We start from the raw sequence: 16,954 nt of genomic DNA, 5'->3' as shown, positions 1-16,954 counted from the left end.
CCACATGTGAAATAGATCCTCAAAATGTCTCTTTACGTTTGTGAGGGTAGCTGGCCTCTGTACCACTGAAGACCATGGGACTTTATTGAACTAATTCAGAGAAGATCCAAACTTGAGCAGTTTGGAACAGTTACACCCCTCGGTCTCAGGTTACAGAACCAGACTGAGAATAAATCTGTGCCCCACAAGAGGGTGCATTTATTGTGAATCCTGTCCCTTCTCTTTATTGTGTAGAAAGCTTTGCTGCTTGCAGCAATCTGACATTGTTCTGATCTTTGAGAAAAGCCTGGACCATATATGTTTCTGTATTTATTATTATTTTTTTTTATATCAGATTCCATATTGAATTTATGGATTTCATAAGTAAAATATAACCAAAGAGACAGGCAAGCCATTCAAACTGCTGCACAATTATGAGTAATGGCAATTCTGTAATGACCTTGCTTAATAGACAATAAATTTTTGTAGTGTAAGGTTTTTGAGAAGCTTTCAGGTAACCTAATGGTTAAGATCCAGATCAAACAGAAATTAATGGTTATTCAACCTCTTGAGTATGTGTCCTATTGCCTATTTCTTCTGACAAGTAAACCACTTTAAAAAAAAAAAAAAAAAAAGACAAAGTGGAATATTTAAAATTAGGATGTAGATGTTCATAATGGACATAGGTCAACAGAGCCCACAGAGATAGAAAGCAGTGCAGCAACTGAGAATCTGGCTAGTAAATTATAATAAAATAGCAACCAGTTACTTAAAAATCTAAGAATTTTATTAAAGTATCATTATTATTTTTAAAAGGATATAAATGTGAATTTTACTGAGTTGTTCCTTATATTGAAGGTGCTTAAACATTTTTATAACTACCACTACTGAAATTTAAAAAAGCATTGCTCTGTTTTTACTCATTATATTCATAATCACTTTAGGTTTAATCATTGAATTGTACCCATAGAATTATAAGAAAGATGAATTAAATGTTAAGTAAGTGGCTATATTGTGGAATTTGCTCCACTTGAGTATGTGGGAGGAATATAAGCATCAGGTATTTGATATAAAATCACTTGGATTATTTCATGTTTTAATTATGATGGCTTTAGCACATATGGAAAGGGTAAAGTTTCAGTACAGTTTCCAGTGACTGAAGTGAGTTTTAGAGGTATTTGAATGCCTAAAAATGCAGATAACCACCATGATCTTTGGGAATCACAGTAGAGGTAAGTGTCTCATTTGTTTATTAACATGTCATTGACTTGATCTAACACTGAAATGCATCCATCATTGGAAAGCTTAGAAGTCTATTCCCTGTACATGTTTTTTGCAGGAACATATAAACAGATAAGTCAAAAATGGTCCTGAGAGGACCATGATATTATTGTTGTCCCTGCAAGAGAGCTCCAACGTGCAATAATCTGTTGAAATTATAACCCATCCTCATGGGTGCTGACTACTTTGTTAACCTCCATGAACAAATAAATCTTTAAAGTTTCATTGTGCAAATAACCCATAGTCCCCAGTTGTCACTTTATATAATGAGTGAACCACTGTGAACCTATCTTACTATCTTAATAGTACACATTTAAAATTATTGGTTACTTGTTTATGTATACATTTTAATGGACTAGTTACAGAAGTTAATTAAAAGAATTTAATCAGAGAGATAAATTTCCTTTATAGATATGTTCACACCATAGGTGAAATTGGTTAAAAGGATAGGCAGTAATTTATTTTTGTATTTCTTTTTTAATCAATAGCTAGATTTGAAAGGCATAAAATGAGGATAGTCTTCCTTAATAGGGGATTTCTTCTTTCAAAAATCATTTCCTTTCAATTTCTCTTTGTCAGGTGATATGCCAAAATATGAATCTAGATTACTAGGTTAAGAATTTGATCTGAAACATTTATGTTGGGTTTCACAAACTATTTGATTTCAGTTTTCACAGAGTGGCTATTGAGCTTGTTAGCCCTTGCTATAGCAAAACCCAGACTCTTTACTTATTTCTTGAACTATCATAGAATATCTTGAGTTGAAAGGGACCAACAAGGATCATCAAGTCCAACTCCTGGCTAAAACAAGTCTTAAGCAACTTATGAGAGAAATTTTAATTTTCATTCATCTGATATCCCTAATTCATTCAACATCACTCTCCACATGGCTTCTGTTTATGATTCATTTATGATCTATGACAAGGTCTGTTTTTAATAATAAATAAATAAAGTTTTGGTCAGTAGACCAAAAGCCCACAGAAGAAGAAGTATTCCTTTGGAGTTCACATTCAGAACCCATTCAACTCAGTATATACAATGATAAATACCTTTGAAATGAAGCATGCTTAAAAGAAAAGCTGTAAAAAGAACGTCCTACCTAATAAGTCATAGAAAGACCTTGCTTGCTTATCAAACTTATTTATTTTTTTACTTATCTGCAGTGACTAGATTTTTCACAAAGATTTTGGGATCAGAATGGAAGGTCAGAAATGTGCAAGTGACTTGTCAGGTTCTGCAAATTGACTCATAGCCCATGCAGTAGTGTTAAAAGATCAACTCTGAGTCCTTCACTTGGTGCAGCAAAGCTGGACCATGGAAACATTTAACCTACATACAAGAAAATAGGTAGTGGTATCTTAGCTGATGACTGATACACCATTGACTGAAGACTTGAGCACCCTTTCTACAGCTTTTACACAGAGGTGATTAGAAAAATATTTTTAGTGAAGCCACTAAAAAAGTGAAGCCACTTTGCACTCGAGATAGCAACCTGAGATTGCATCTCATAGTAGAAGGTGTCCTATACCAGCTGTAGACTGGTATTGTTCACTGTCATGGGGAAGGTCAAGCCTAGCAACCACCATGAAGTTAGTCAGTTCATGAGCATAATTCATGACCTTGTAAATCTTGTTGGTGTAGATTATCAGAACAGGGCTTTAATGAAATACTTGCAAATGATGTCTCTTGATAGAAATAGGGAAACTAGTTAGTTAACAGATGGGGAATTCTATAAATACCACAAACAAAACTGTGAAATGTTGAAAGTCAAGGGAGGAAAGGTCTATCAGCACAACAAAATTAATTCTCAATATTAACACAAGCAATACCATCTGTGTTATTAGTTGTGCTGATATGTCTTTGACCTGTGCTTTTCATATATTCTGTACCAGCCAATATAGATGAATTAAATACAGATATTTTTTCTATTTTATTGAATTCATTCTTGAAGTTGAATTTGCCTTTTCCTGCTTTGACAAGGCAGTAAGTGAAGATGATGAATAGTGTTGTTGCTAATGCCCTTTTAAACGTTTTAGGAAAAGCACAGTGTCAAATACGAAGCAAACCATACTGTATTTAATCAGCTCTGTTAACATAAGAGCATCCAGAACTGTTACATGGAGGCAGTGGAAGGAAGATGTGTGGTGGTAATGAAGAAATTTTCCTTCAGAGATACAGGTGGAAACAGCCTTGTCAGTAGTCATTGCTGTGTACACCATTAACAGTGATCTTGTGTAAGTGTGCTAAAAAAAAAAAAAAAAAAAAAAAAAAAGTTGTGTTCCCATTACTTAACAGCAAATAGCTGATGCAATTTAACAAGTGGTCTGTTATATCCTGTGTCTGTACTATGACTGTACAATCAGAAGAGAAAATAATTCTCTGAGAAATATTTAACATCAAGAACAAATGAAGAAGTTAATTATTTTAAAAATAGGATAAAAGACATGGTAAAAACGTTATATAAAGGATGAAAATAGATAATAAAAAAAAAAAAAAAGTACCAGTCACTTCCCCAGAGAACAACAATAAAAGAATTTGGAGAAATAAGGCAGTTAAGTACCTAGCTAGCTCTTTTATCATTGGAATCTGGAAAGCTTGGAAAGCTTTTTTTACCTTTTTTACCTCCAGGAATAAATATAGATTTACTTAGCCTAAAGGAAAAGGGTCAGCCTGACCCAGGTCATTGCTTAAAAAAAAAACTGAGGCAGAGCTGCCTTTCATTAGAAACAGTATTGCAAGAACATAATTTAAGCCACCATTTCTAGCTTTTAAAAAACAGTTACATATTTCTGTAATTGAAAACTTTGTCCTAGAGAAAATGCCCAAAATAATAAAGGCCTGTGTGTTTTTCAGACACGTCAACCATCCCATCTTGTGATTCTCTTATTGTAGCTCATTGTATGGCAGGGATATCTCCTGTCTACGTTATGCATGAGGAACCCATCGTCATTCTCAGAAGAGGCTTTGGCTGCATTCCTGGCTGCTTGATCAAAGAAAAATTGGCTGACTGTCTCTTCTCTGACTAGGCCAACAGGTCAGTCAGAAACGCAGATAAATCTTCTGGCATTTGCATTTCTCAACAGTGTTGAAAAGAGGAGTGATGAATAAGTGAATTCCTGCAAAATGAGAGTTAGCAGTTACTTTGGTACAGATGGAATGAAAGATCTTTTAACATACGTACACAGACAGAGTTGAAATACCTTGAAGTAGATTGGAAAGACTAGACCTTTATGTAACTGTCCCAGAGAAATGTTTTAAGCACATCTTTGCAAAGTTGTCTTTGTTGCACATTATGCTTTAAACCAAGCTCCGGTCTCATGCTCTGCAGAACATGTGTAGTGTGACAGATCTACCAGATCAGATGGCTGGGTCCACTTTTTAGAGAAATATTAAGATGCGCCCCTTTATTATCCAATTTTTGTGCTCTGTTTAAGTAAGGACAGGTCTTTTCAGGTATTTAAGCATGAAAGGGTGTTAGCCTGGGGTCTCAGGCAATAAATTAATGTTTCAGTGAAGACAGTCAACTATCTGCACAAATTTAACCTTTTTAATTCTATTTATTGTCTGCAAATATAGCACCAGATTAGATGTTTCCTAGAGAGCTGAATTTGGTGTGAGGTATTCATCACTTTGTTATAGCTTCTTTGAGATCACTGTGAAGTAGTCGCTTGTACTAAATGAATAGCTCTCTTATCATGACCTTTTAATCACTTCATCATGAAGAGGTCTTTTATTTGCTGCAAGAGTCTACTTCATGTGGCCATTTTATGATATTACAGTTCTTTTGACAGGCGTAACGGCAGAGACTAATGTAGAAATATGGTACAATAAGAGAAAATTAGTGAGGGTAGGCCTAGTAGACTACAAGAAGCATCATGGCTTGTTAATAGGAAGTGCTGGAGTGGATAACTGGCTGTGAGCTCAATTGTTGGAAACTGCATGGAAAGGTGGTATTTTGCTCAGTTTTGCAACAAGGTAGTGGAACAGAAGGTGAACAATATAAGCCAGCTAGCAGGACGAACAGCACCAGAGAAATCATAGAGAAAAAGGAGATGAATAGTGCATGACCAAAATGGAAGTTTAAAAGTAAAGATAAAATTTAGCCTTAATGAATTTTATGGAATTTGTTCCTATGGACAGGATTTTCTTTTCATGCTGTCTGAACATAGTCTGTGGAAGATACTAGGTTTCACAGTCCAGTGCAAAGTGATGTAAGGAGAGAAATCTGGCTTCCAGTCTTTAAATCATTTGAAGAGTTTAAGCAGGGTTTGTAGAGGATGGTTTGGAGTGATCAGCTCCCAGTCATGTTGGCTGGCTGATTCATAAAGATGTGTTGGTAGTACAGGAACGTTTAACCTTGTGGGTTTCAAATATAATTGGTACACCTGTTCAGCTCAACCCGTTGGGATGTTAAGGCAGTTAAATACTCAAAAGTCAAAGCAGACCCACAGCCATTTTCTCACAGAAGCTCTATAATATGGAATTGCATGCTATGAGGGAAAGCAAAAAATAAATAATAATAATAATAATAATAAAGGCATACAGCAAAAATCCCTGGAGATCCTTAACACTTAGAGATATGATTAAAGGTGTCCTTGTATCACTCTGGGGGACTCCTAGAGAAGGCAACAAATTATCACCTGGGAAAAACACGCTGCATTCCTGCCATTCCATATGGTGCATCCATGCTAAGCAATTAGTGATTGTGCCAGAAAAAGTATCAAAAGACAGGAAGTTCATGCATACAAGTACTGCCTTCTTCACTCCTATCTTTTATCTTCAAAAGAGCTCTACAAGTCTTCAAAATTGGCTCTACAAGTCAATCAGCTCTTCACAAATTTCCTTCATCAGTCCCAAGAGGCTGTGTTTCCAGCCACCATGCCCACATGCTGCAGATCTGCTGACTGCTCATTCTCTCTTGATCTGATTGTCTTCATTTTCATTCTTTTAAGGGACTGAATTCTGCTTTGTTCTATACTGTTTGTTCTTCTTTTTATTTATTTATTTATTCCCCCATTCTTGTATATTTAGCCCTATATTTTTGCTTTCTTTTTTTTTTTTTTTTTTTCCCATCTTCTTGCTTGCTGGTTTACCCATCTGCTTCCCCCAGCTTTGTTTTCTTTTCCATTCTCCCTTTGCATTTTGTCAGGCTCACAGGCCATTTATCTCATTGCTTATCCCTTCTTGAGCTCCATTGGGTCTTTTCATCTCCCTATGTTATTTGTAAGCAAACAGCAGAGGAGCATTTGCTATCAGTTGTCTTACTGCTGCCAGAGCAAGTCAGATGGTCTGGAGAATAAAAAAATAAACTGAGACTGTAGTCTTTTCTTCAAAATTCCTTGATTTCTTCAAAATCAAGACACTGTATTTCTAGATTTTGTTTTTTATCTTCATTGTTTTGGGGCATCTTCATCTCAGTTTTGTGCTCAGAAACTTGACATTGTTTTGTATGGAATAAGACTAGAAAATATTTTTCATCTTTCTTACTCATTTCTTTGTACATATTTCACTTGAATCAGCTATTGCACATCTTTGTAAATATCTCCACATGTACAACTGCATGTCTTCAAAACAAGGTGTTATTTTTTTCTGCCTCTTCCCATTTTCCTCTTTTGCAATCTGCTTGAATAAATACAATATGTGAGGAACATATCTCAGAAAAGCTGAGAATAAAAAAACAAATCTTGGCTCAATTCTTTCTTCAACAGTATCTGAAAGAGCAAACTAAATTTAACCATCACAGACACTCTAAGGAGGCTTGATGCAGTTCTGCCTTCAAGAATCAGTGATATATAACATATTTGGGTCTCAATTAACAGTTTTCAATATGTATGGAGATACTCGATATAAATTTCTTATAACAGATGCCTCTTGTATGGGACTCTGTGCTATAAGGACCCTGTGAAGAGATCAGACTGAAGTATTGGGCAGTAATAAAGTGTTTATATATGCATTTTTCTAAGACATAATCGAGCTGTTCAGATCAGTTGACCAGAAGCAAGCACTTTCATCAGTCTCACATTTCTGTGCAGATAAATTTCTGGTTGTATTTTCAGAATTAATATATTTGTTTCCCCTTATGCTAGTTTGGATCAAAATATACATTCACGTTGTGAATCTGCCTGTAAAGAAATTTAGAAAAAGACAAGTTTCTATAAATAATGAAATATTTGTATAGTCATATTTTTAGTCATACTGAATTTGAGTATGAGCATGCATGAGAATGACGTGTGAGTACCCGTGTATCAATATAAATATGCTCATTTTATGCTTGAGGCTTACCAGCTTCACCATCATGTAACTGTGATTTCAGTGATGTTACGCGTTTTTTAATGCTGAAGGTAAATAAGCCAGAAAAAATATATATATATAAATTTTTGTTGTAAGTCATCTCATACAAGACTCAAGAAACATATTTTACATGATAGTGTAACTAACGGAATTTCAAAAGGCAGTGATATATGAGGCTTTCAGAAGTAGTAATGCAGAACAATTTATTGAATAATTCACTCATCTGAAATTATTATGTATTCAAAAATGATTGAGTTGCATATCCAAATATAGGGTGGTCTATCTCAGCCCTTGATGTATCAGAAGAAAAAGAAGTTTCTGCAGTTATTCTCAACTGCACTTTGTATCACATTATTGTTTGTTAGATGATCTGAGTTTAATTGATTGTGAATTAATTAACATTCTACACTGAATGTCTTCTTCTTGAGATAATTAATCTTACTGAAAAGTTATATGTGGAATGGTTGAAGCTTTAGCAAATTTTTTAGAGGTGCCTTTTTGTTTAGGCTTCGTTGACAGCCTTTTTTTCTTACAGACAAATTACATGTCTGGAAATGTCTTGCTTTTATATTTATTTTAGTTTGGCAGCAAATAGTTGTTATGGCTGGTAATATTTCATACTGAAAAGTATTAATGCTAACCATAAATTATTACCAATGATATGTCATGGTTCTTATCAATCAGGACAAGTAAATGATGTTGATTGAAACAAATAAATATGATGCTTTGCAAAGTAATAACCTTGTCATTTAACTCTAGTGCTACAAATGCATCAAGCTAGCTTAGATTAACACTTTGCAATTAGATACAGAGCTTTCAGAAACAAGAATGTAACAAGTTATGCGAAAAATATGTAGAGATTTAGACATCAATACTGGCAAAACTTACTTCTAGTTTTTCATTTCCAAAATTGAGTAGGAAAAATAGGATACTTTGTCCTGGCATTATAGACTCTGTTTAGTTGTTTCCCAGTGCTTTCTATGAAACCCATTGAAGAACCCATTGGGAATCTCTATTTCTTTGTCAAACTACATGTATTTGAAACATTGAAGTCTCATAAACAGTTTTTCAGATGAAAGAGATTAGGCATGATGATCATAACAGTACTTTCTAGCTGGATGAACTATCAAGCGATAACTTCAGATCTTTAGTATCAATACAGAGTCTGAGGTTTCACTGTAATTGTTGCCATACCTGAAAATCTACAAATTTTGTTAGTCGTTATTATTGGTGCAACTGTTGCACAAGCATAGTGCTATAGTGCATTAATTTCAGTAATCCCTTCAAAATGGTTCTCTAACCGTGCTATGAGGAGTCTATATTCCATTGTGTTCTCCTCATATTCTCTCCACTTTGCTTCTAATACTTACTTATTTGTAGTTCATTGCATATTCTGCAGGCTCCATTTTTCTAAAAAGACACATTCATCCTGAAGGCAAAAAAAAGACACAATGTACGTTTGCATCTGTTTTTTAAAATTGATTTTTTGAGTCTTTAGTGAAGGTCTCTAGTAGATTTCTCAGAATCAACAGTGAATGAGGTTCCATGTGTAGTTTTGTGGGAGTATTTCCTTGCATGAACGATGAATGAATGATTGGTTAACTTTTATCTTAGCCTTGTAATTGTTTTACCATGGAAAAGCCTTTTGGTTTGGTTTTGAGCATAAGTAGATTTTTTCAGTAATTCTTCAAATGCATAATTCAATTGCAGAAAAGAGGATAAAGGCAAAATCCTATTCATGTTGGTATTCTTCAAGCTGTACAACAGCCAATAGTTCTGCGTCTGACACCTACCATGGCATTTTGAACACAATGGGTAATTGTTTCACTGATGTGTTAACTACAATGTTAAAAACAGAGAAAGGCCATGGATGAATGAATAAATGAAGATTCTTGCAAGATATATTCTGGTTTATTTCACTGTTTCGGTGTGTCCTCTCCTACATCTATGTTTTCTTGGTTCTTAGGTGTTTCATGCTATATACTATAATAAAGGTTATTAATTAAGAAGCACCATTTACAGGATTTATTTGTTTATTTTTTTTCTCCTGGGTTGAGGAATCTTTGTGTCTCAGTAACACTGTTTTTATAAATGCAATGGCTTTAATGGGTAAGTGAGACAAGATTTGTGGGAAGAGGTATTATCTTTTATTAGACCAACTGATATAACTGGAAAAAATAGAAAAGCTTTGAGGCACACAAAGCTCTTTCAGATTGAATTCTCTTAGCTTTGAACTGCCTAATAACTGCCTGCTGTGAAAGAGAAGGAATACAAGCATTTTCTTGTTCTTTCTCTTTTTTTTTTTTTAATGAATAATACTGTTTGGGAATCATGGAACACACCTTGGAACAGTTAAAATTATTTGCAACTAAGACTGATCTTTCTAATTCTGATTCATTCTTTAATTGTTAAAATAACAATAAAAGCAATTTTCATTCAGGCTAGTAATGTCTTAAAATACTAGATTTTTTTTAGAGGTGATTGGAAGTGTAAATGAACCCATAAAAGATCTGATATCTCACTGATGAATCATAAAGATCTGTATGGTTTGAAACCTTATGTGAGAAACTGCCTTTCTTTTCACAAGTCAATGTATGTGTTTTGAGATAGGAGGGATAGGTGTAATGGCATATTCTATGTTTTTAGTTATTTGATGATACTCCTTATTTATATATGTATTTTAAATTTTAATGGGAAAGATACCACTTCCAAATAGTCTCCTTGCTATTCACTGCATATAATACAAATAAATGTATATCTACTGTTGCATATGAGAAATAGATCCCATTTGGCTGATAAACTTTGGGATAACTGAAAGTATACTGCAGATTCTAAAATTTATATTTCATATACTGTTATTTTTTCATTGTTCTTCCTCAGACTGAGTGCTATTATGCCCTGTGAAAAGTCTTATTTGAATCTAAAAGGAGAATTTAGAGATAAAGAGGGTATAGCAGCAATGAGAAACACAGAAACTAGTTCAGAGTATGGGTGTCTATGTGGGTAAAAACAAAAATAGAGAATAATCTGCTCACTACCTTGCCAAAAAGCCAGGTGAGCAAGAAGGCATTATTATTGCTCTAAATAAACCAATTATATGCTTTCACATGCTATTTCTAATATAGGAAATGGATATAGGATTCATCAAGGTGTTTGGCATTTTGTGATTATAGTGCTGCAGAGTTCTAATGTCATGAGCTCTCCTTCATTTCCCAGGAGTTGAGGACTCTCATCATCCTGTGGAAATACTGCTGGTGAGGTTTTCCTTTCAGATTTTTGTCACAAACTCTATTCTATGTGGGATATTTTCCAAGTTACCCAAGGACAATGAATTGATTATTTCCTGGAGTATATTACAGGAGTGTACTTGACTATTTGTGTATTGCACATTGTTTTGCTGCATCTTGCTGGACTATGCATTAAGTTCTAAGACAATATTTTGTTTTTAGTGGCCTTAGAATTACAGAGTCATTCCTTGAAAGGTAGAAAATATAGGACACAAAACTCAGAACAGTATGTCATCTAAAAGTTCAGATTATGATTGATAAATGTTTTTTGTTGTTTTTGCTTGTTTGGTTGGTTTGTTTTTACAGTTTGTTTTTTACAGTTGACTGTTAGCTGAATAACAGATTATTATTTCAATACATTTTGACTAGAAGAATTTGTCTTGAAGATACTTTTTTTGCAGCTTTTTTTTTTTTTAGTGTTGAACTGATCACATTAAAGCCTATATTCAGTTTACACATTGATGAAAGACTAAATTTAAAAAATATATGTCAAAATAAGTACAGTTCCAAATCTTACAGGCCTTTGTGGACTTCTTGTAACATCAGCCAGCAAAATTCTGTCTGTATGTTGACAGGGAACTAATAATGGAAATGAAATTGCTGGAGGGATCTTTCAGATGACTCTGTTACTGAAAAACTTTCAGTCAAAATAACTACCTCTGAAACCCCTCACATGTGTTAACTGCAAATTCCAATAACTCTATTCATGTGTGATCCTCTTTTGTCTCTCCTCTCTGGAGAAGATGCTGAAAGATTCCTGGTACAGATAATTTAAACTACAGAGTTCCCAACAAATACTCCATATCAGGGTTTCAGCTTGGCTAATGTATCTGTATTCATCTAACTGGAATTAGCATGACACTGTCCAGAGGGGAAAAAAAAATAATTAAAAAATTCATATGCCAAGTAGAGATATAGTAACTCTGTAGATGTGAAGCTACAGAAAGTCTAGTAGATGTTGCTTTCTTTCTTTCTGAAGAGTTTACATTAAAACGAAGAATTTCTCTTAGTACAGTGATACCTAATTGCAATTATATTTTTGAACATGAAGTAATTTCAGTTAATCATAATTAAGTAATTGATACCACAGAGTTATGCTATTTTCATACTGTGAGACTGTTGAAGAAGTGAGCTTGGTTAAAACTGATCACCCAAATCCAGAAGGCAGCAAAATGTCTATTACTGATGATATATATATAACAAAGTAATGTTTGATTGAAGAGTAGACATGTAATAATTTACTTTGATCTAGAAGATTTTGGCCCTTTGTCTCAATGGCTTATCACATTGTCAGCTGTACAATTCTGTTCCTCAGCATCAATCTTCTGGCTCCGCATACATCAGGCCCTGATATTTTGCACTTAAATGACAGTCACTTGACTTCAACAAAATAACAAATTAAGACAACAGCATAAGATCTCTCCCAACCAGAGAATCCTGGGCTTCCTGGGATCATAACAATAGTCTATTGATCCAGTATTTGTATTTGTTATTCTTATGCTTTCTTTTTCTTTCTTTTTTATTTTTTTTTTTGTCACAGGTTTTTCATTATTCTTTTACAGCTTCATACGTGATTTACAACATACACACAAGGTAGGTCACTTTGCATTTTCAATATAATGTCATTGTCAGTAGTTCTATAAGTAAGGTGATGCCCGAGTATTCAAGTAAAAATGTTTAATTTTTTTTCAAGGGAAGTTTTGGAGCTAAACCCTCCAGAAGTAGAGGATTCAGTATTACAGTATGCAGCATGGGGCATCCAAGGACAGCAACTGGTAAGCACAGTCATAAAAAATGCTACAGTGAAAGTAGTTCAATAATGTATTTGCTCCAGACAGGCTGTAGTAAAAATAAAAATTAGAAGCCTTAAAGTATAAGCAATCTTGTTGAGTGGAAGGTGTCCCTGCCTATTGCAGGGAGGTTGGAATTAGGTGATCTTTAAGGTCTCTTCCAACCCAAACTCTTCTAGGATTCTGCAAAGGTAAGTTTTGTTACGTATTTCTGCTGGATGCTGGTATGGTCCTGCTGCAGATTTTAGGGGATGTTTCTATTTTTATAAAAGTCACGTAAGCATGGTTGTCTGTTTGTTGTTGTTGCTGTTTTATGTTTTTGTTGTTGTTGTTTGTTTGTTTACTTGTTTTTCCCTTAATAAACAAAGTCTTTAATTGTATGTTTATTGAAAGAGTCACATCTTCATCCAAATATAGACTCAAATAATTTTTGGAATAGCCATCTTTAAGATGTTCTTCTCTCACCTAAGAGAGAAGAAAAGTTGAAGACAAAGAGGTTTTCAAGTGCATGATCAATGAAAACTGTGGACAATAGCAAGAAGCTTAGCATCCAAAAGTGGGTGCAATGAATTCAATCAAAAGTGTTTTCTTTTCAGTATGAAAATTACTGCCAAGGTCATTTGTGCTGCATTGAATTCATAATAATAAAACCAACAATGCTGTGTTTCATATGTTGTTTTCTGTCAAAAGTTTGACCATGTTTTATGAACATGAATCACACTTTATGACCAAACTCAATAGGAGAAGAAAAAAAAAAATAGTGGTTCTAGGAACAGCATTGATTTAAAACTGACCTGTGCTGGTAGATGAATGCAAGAGAAAGACTTATAAAAGCACCAGCTCTCTGAATAGGAATCACATATCCTTGATGCAATTTTCTAATAAGCTCATTAATGCTCACAGGCACGATCCTGGAGACTCTTTGAATGTGTGACTTGTTTATGCAGAGAGGTTGTAAGTTCAGTGTCTAGAGAATATATCCCCTTGCCTATATCATTCATCAAGATGGTGAGAACATAAAAAGTGCTTCTGGTTAGAAAGTATTCTATCAAGCAAGTGGAGGCAGGAAGGCAGAAGTAGTTGGAATATGCTTGATATGTTTTAATAATTGCCAACATTAATTTATCAGTAACGAGTGCATGGAGACAGAACTGATGGGAACAAATATGCAACTTAGTTATAAGGTGGTAATATGGAATGCAGCAACCTGTGTAGGTTGTAACAGAAAGGTGATGCATTTGCAATATTAATAAATAAATAAATAAATAAACCAGAATTAAAAATATATATATATTAAATTAAATTGCTGTTCATAAAACTATACCTATGTTGTTCCTCTAATCTAAAGTACATGCAGTGATTACTGAGAAAAGCTGAGAAAAGATCTTTTTTTTTTTTTTTTTTTTTTCCTGAAATGTATTTTAAGGTCAGGGACAGACTTAACTACCAAAAGCTTCAGAAAAATTATGAACCAGAATAATGCTATATCTAGCATTACCTAGTTTTAATCTAATAATCTAGTTTTACCTAGATTGCCATTCTAGAAATAGGTATGAATAATTTCAGATACAGGCAGAAGTTACATCCTATTAAGTCTCAGACCTGGAAAAAAAAATAAAGTAGTTAGTCTCAAATTTAAAAATGTTAGTATAATTTATACTTCAGTGAATATAATATTACTCATCTTTTTAATGTCCCTAGTAAAGTTAATGTCATGCTTTAAAAATATCTTCTCCACTGTGGGCTTTATGGTGCCATATGGTTTGCAGAATTAGGAAATAGTAACTTTGATTAAAACACAAAATCTGTGCAATCTGAATGATACCAAGTTTCGCCATAGAGATGGAAACCTGCAATGACAGCATACTTACGGTCACTTTCATAAGAATCTCTCATGAAAAGAATGTTATTTTGAAGCTATTTATATTGTAAAAGGAAGTTTCTAAAGCAGCAGAAATACATCACCAAATTACCCTCCCACTTCAGCAGGAAGCCAAAAGAATAGAAGGAGGATGAATGAACACTGTTGTGAATAATGGTTGTTGCTCCTGTCCAAAGGAACAGCTGCCTCTTTAGCAGAAACAGAACAGCAGAGATCATTCCATCAGGAAAGATTAGGCAGGGGTATGTGTGACTGAGGTCACTTCACCGTATTTGTTCTCAGTTATAAAATTTGTTATTGGAACAAACAATTTACCAGTGATTTTTTAATAAAGGTGGTATAGGAACCAGTTGGCAGTCAAACTGGGTGAGGAGGAAGTTTCAAAGAGAAAGATGTAAAGCTTGGTAATCCAGCAGCAGCAGCTATCAGTAGTAGCATGTATCTGAGTTGAAGGAAAGACACAGTCTTACAGATCCGTATTCACCAATATATGACAATTGGTTTACCAAACCCCTCTCTAAACAATAATTATGTGTCTTTCTCATCTAATGATGGAAATAGTAGTAATTCATAATAAATAAAATAAGCAGTGGAATTAAAAAACAGAACAATTAATAGTGTATTAACTTGAGTACTCTCCAAGAGCCATTCATTACAACTAAAGAACAGAGAACAAATAAAGTGTATATATATACCAAAATTTCATCCAGAGGGGTTTATGACACATACCCTTTGGCCACTGCAGACACTAAGTATAGGTAGACCTCAAAAATGAAGAGGAATATTGCCCTTCCAGGTGCTGTGCAGAAGACAATAGCAGTACTATAGCCATGACTGGTCAGCAAACTTCTCACATGAGATGTGAAACAAAAGGCACAGGTATGTCTGACTGGGTCAAAGACATTGACCAACACTATGAGTGCTTGGATGATCTATGATTAAATTTAAATGGTGTAGGATAACACATGGACTTGGATCAACCATTTTCAGTAAATTGACTATAGTTTAATTTGTTTTCAATCTTTAGTTCTGCAGACTTAAGTAACGATATAGCCTGTGCAGAAATCCTAATTTGAGTTCCTCAAATGTGGGGGAATTGGCAACAGATTCAAATAGATCATATACGCAGTGTTTGAGCAGGAAAATTCATATGAAACCAGGAAGTGCTTATTGTACAGAGGACAAATATGGTGGCAGTGACATCAAGTATACAGTAATACATTACAACAATGTGAAAATCAAACAGCGCTCTAAGTTGTCTACTCATATGAATAATTTCTAGGGTTCTCTAATGGGACTGCAAGCCACATGTGACTGGTGAAGAACAGCAATTAGGTTTGTATCAGATATGAGATGTCTGGGTTGTCATACCACTGTTCTGAAGTTACCAGAGTGGCTGTGAGTTATTTCAGTTTCTTGCTATTTACCTAGAGTAGAGGATTCTATAAAGATTAAGAGAAAAGCTCAGAGAAACATCTGCTGTTTGAGTCATGACATTTTGGTGGTAAAATTGAAAATGTTTGCCATTTGGGAGAACAAACTTTAAGTTAATGAGTTAATGTATTTTAATGTCACATAGCTGTTATTTTTGAAGACTGTTTCCAAGGTCACACTCTTTAAAATGAAATCTTTTAACTATGTTAGATCTGTGCCAGATCTTAAATACCATTTGTGTGTGTCTTGGTATCTTAGGGAACTGTTTATGTATTTGTTAAACATTTGTCATATTTGCTCAGTCTGAAGTTTGATAAAAATTTTGAGAGATCAGTTGATCAATTGATAACCTTTTAAAGTCACCTTTACAGAATCCATTACCTCAATATTAAGTATTTCCAGGGAAAATGAACCAGCATAAATAGATACTTAACTGGTTTCATCAACATTTATCTGCCTGTTGTTTGCTTAACATCACTGCATGTATCTGAGAAAGAGATATCCCAGACGTGGTAGGAAGGCCTTACCAAGAATAGTGGTGTTGGTTTTAAAGGACCTCTGGTATCTAAATGCCCAGTTCTCATTCATTGTTCTCTCCGTTTTGGTCTTACCTTCCCCAGTAGTTTGTAGCAAAGGTTTTCATGTTTCCATGCTGGACCTGGCTTGTACCTGACGTTGTGGCAGAGACACTGAACAGCAGGAGCAGCTTTTCCTGTGTGTATCTATCCATGGAGACATATCACAGTAGAAGCCTGAATATAAAAACTGCCCACCACTGTATGAAGAGTTTTCTATGAAAGATGTAGTGTATCTTTACTACATTTCTTGCAATATGGATAGTTTTTGAATTAAAGTATCTCTTAGTGAAGTGTGGTTAGAAGTTGTTAGGTTTGACATAGCTTTTTCTTAAAAGTTTTGCATAGCTTTTTCATGGTTTTTATTGCATTGAACTTATTATTGTGATATATTAAGTGGTTGTAAAGGGAACTGGAGTTATATATTTGCATGGA

At 34.4% G+C, this 16,954-nt stretch overlaps 1 protein-coding gene across 5 annotated transcripts in view; it reads left to right on the top strand.

Moving 5' to 3' along the window:
• DPP10 (dipeptidyl peptidase like 10) overlaps window positions 1-16,954 on the top strand; it is a 471,329-nt gene that overhangs the window by 393,899 nt on the left and 60,476 nt on the right. For all 5 annotated transcript variants that reach the window (XM_068687295.1, XM_068687296.1, XM_068687297.1 and 2 more), the window contains exons 6-7: window positions 12,379-12,431; window positions 12,532-12,613. In XM_068687295.1, the coding sequence (XP_068543396.1) occupies window positions 12,379-12,431; window positions 12,532-12,613 (135 nt within the window). The remainder of the gene's footprint in view (window positions 1-12,378; window positions 12,432-12,531; window positions 12,614-16,954) is intronic.

Source organism: Anas acuta, chromosome 6 (genome assembly GCF_963932015.1).
Source record: "Anas acuta chromosome 6, bAnaAcu1.1, whole genome shotgun sequence".
NCBI classification, from domain to species: domain Eukaryota; kingdom Metazoa; phylum Chordata; class Aves; order Anseriformes; family Anatidae; genus Anas; species Anas acuta.
Note: the sequence above shows the minus strand (reverse complement) of the source record. Positions and strands in the feature narration are given on the sequence as shown.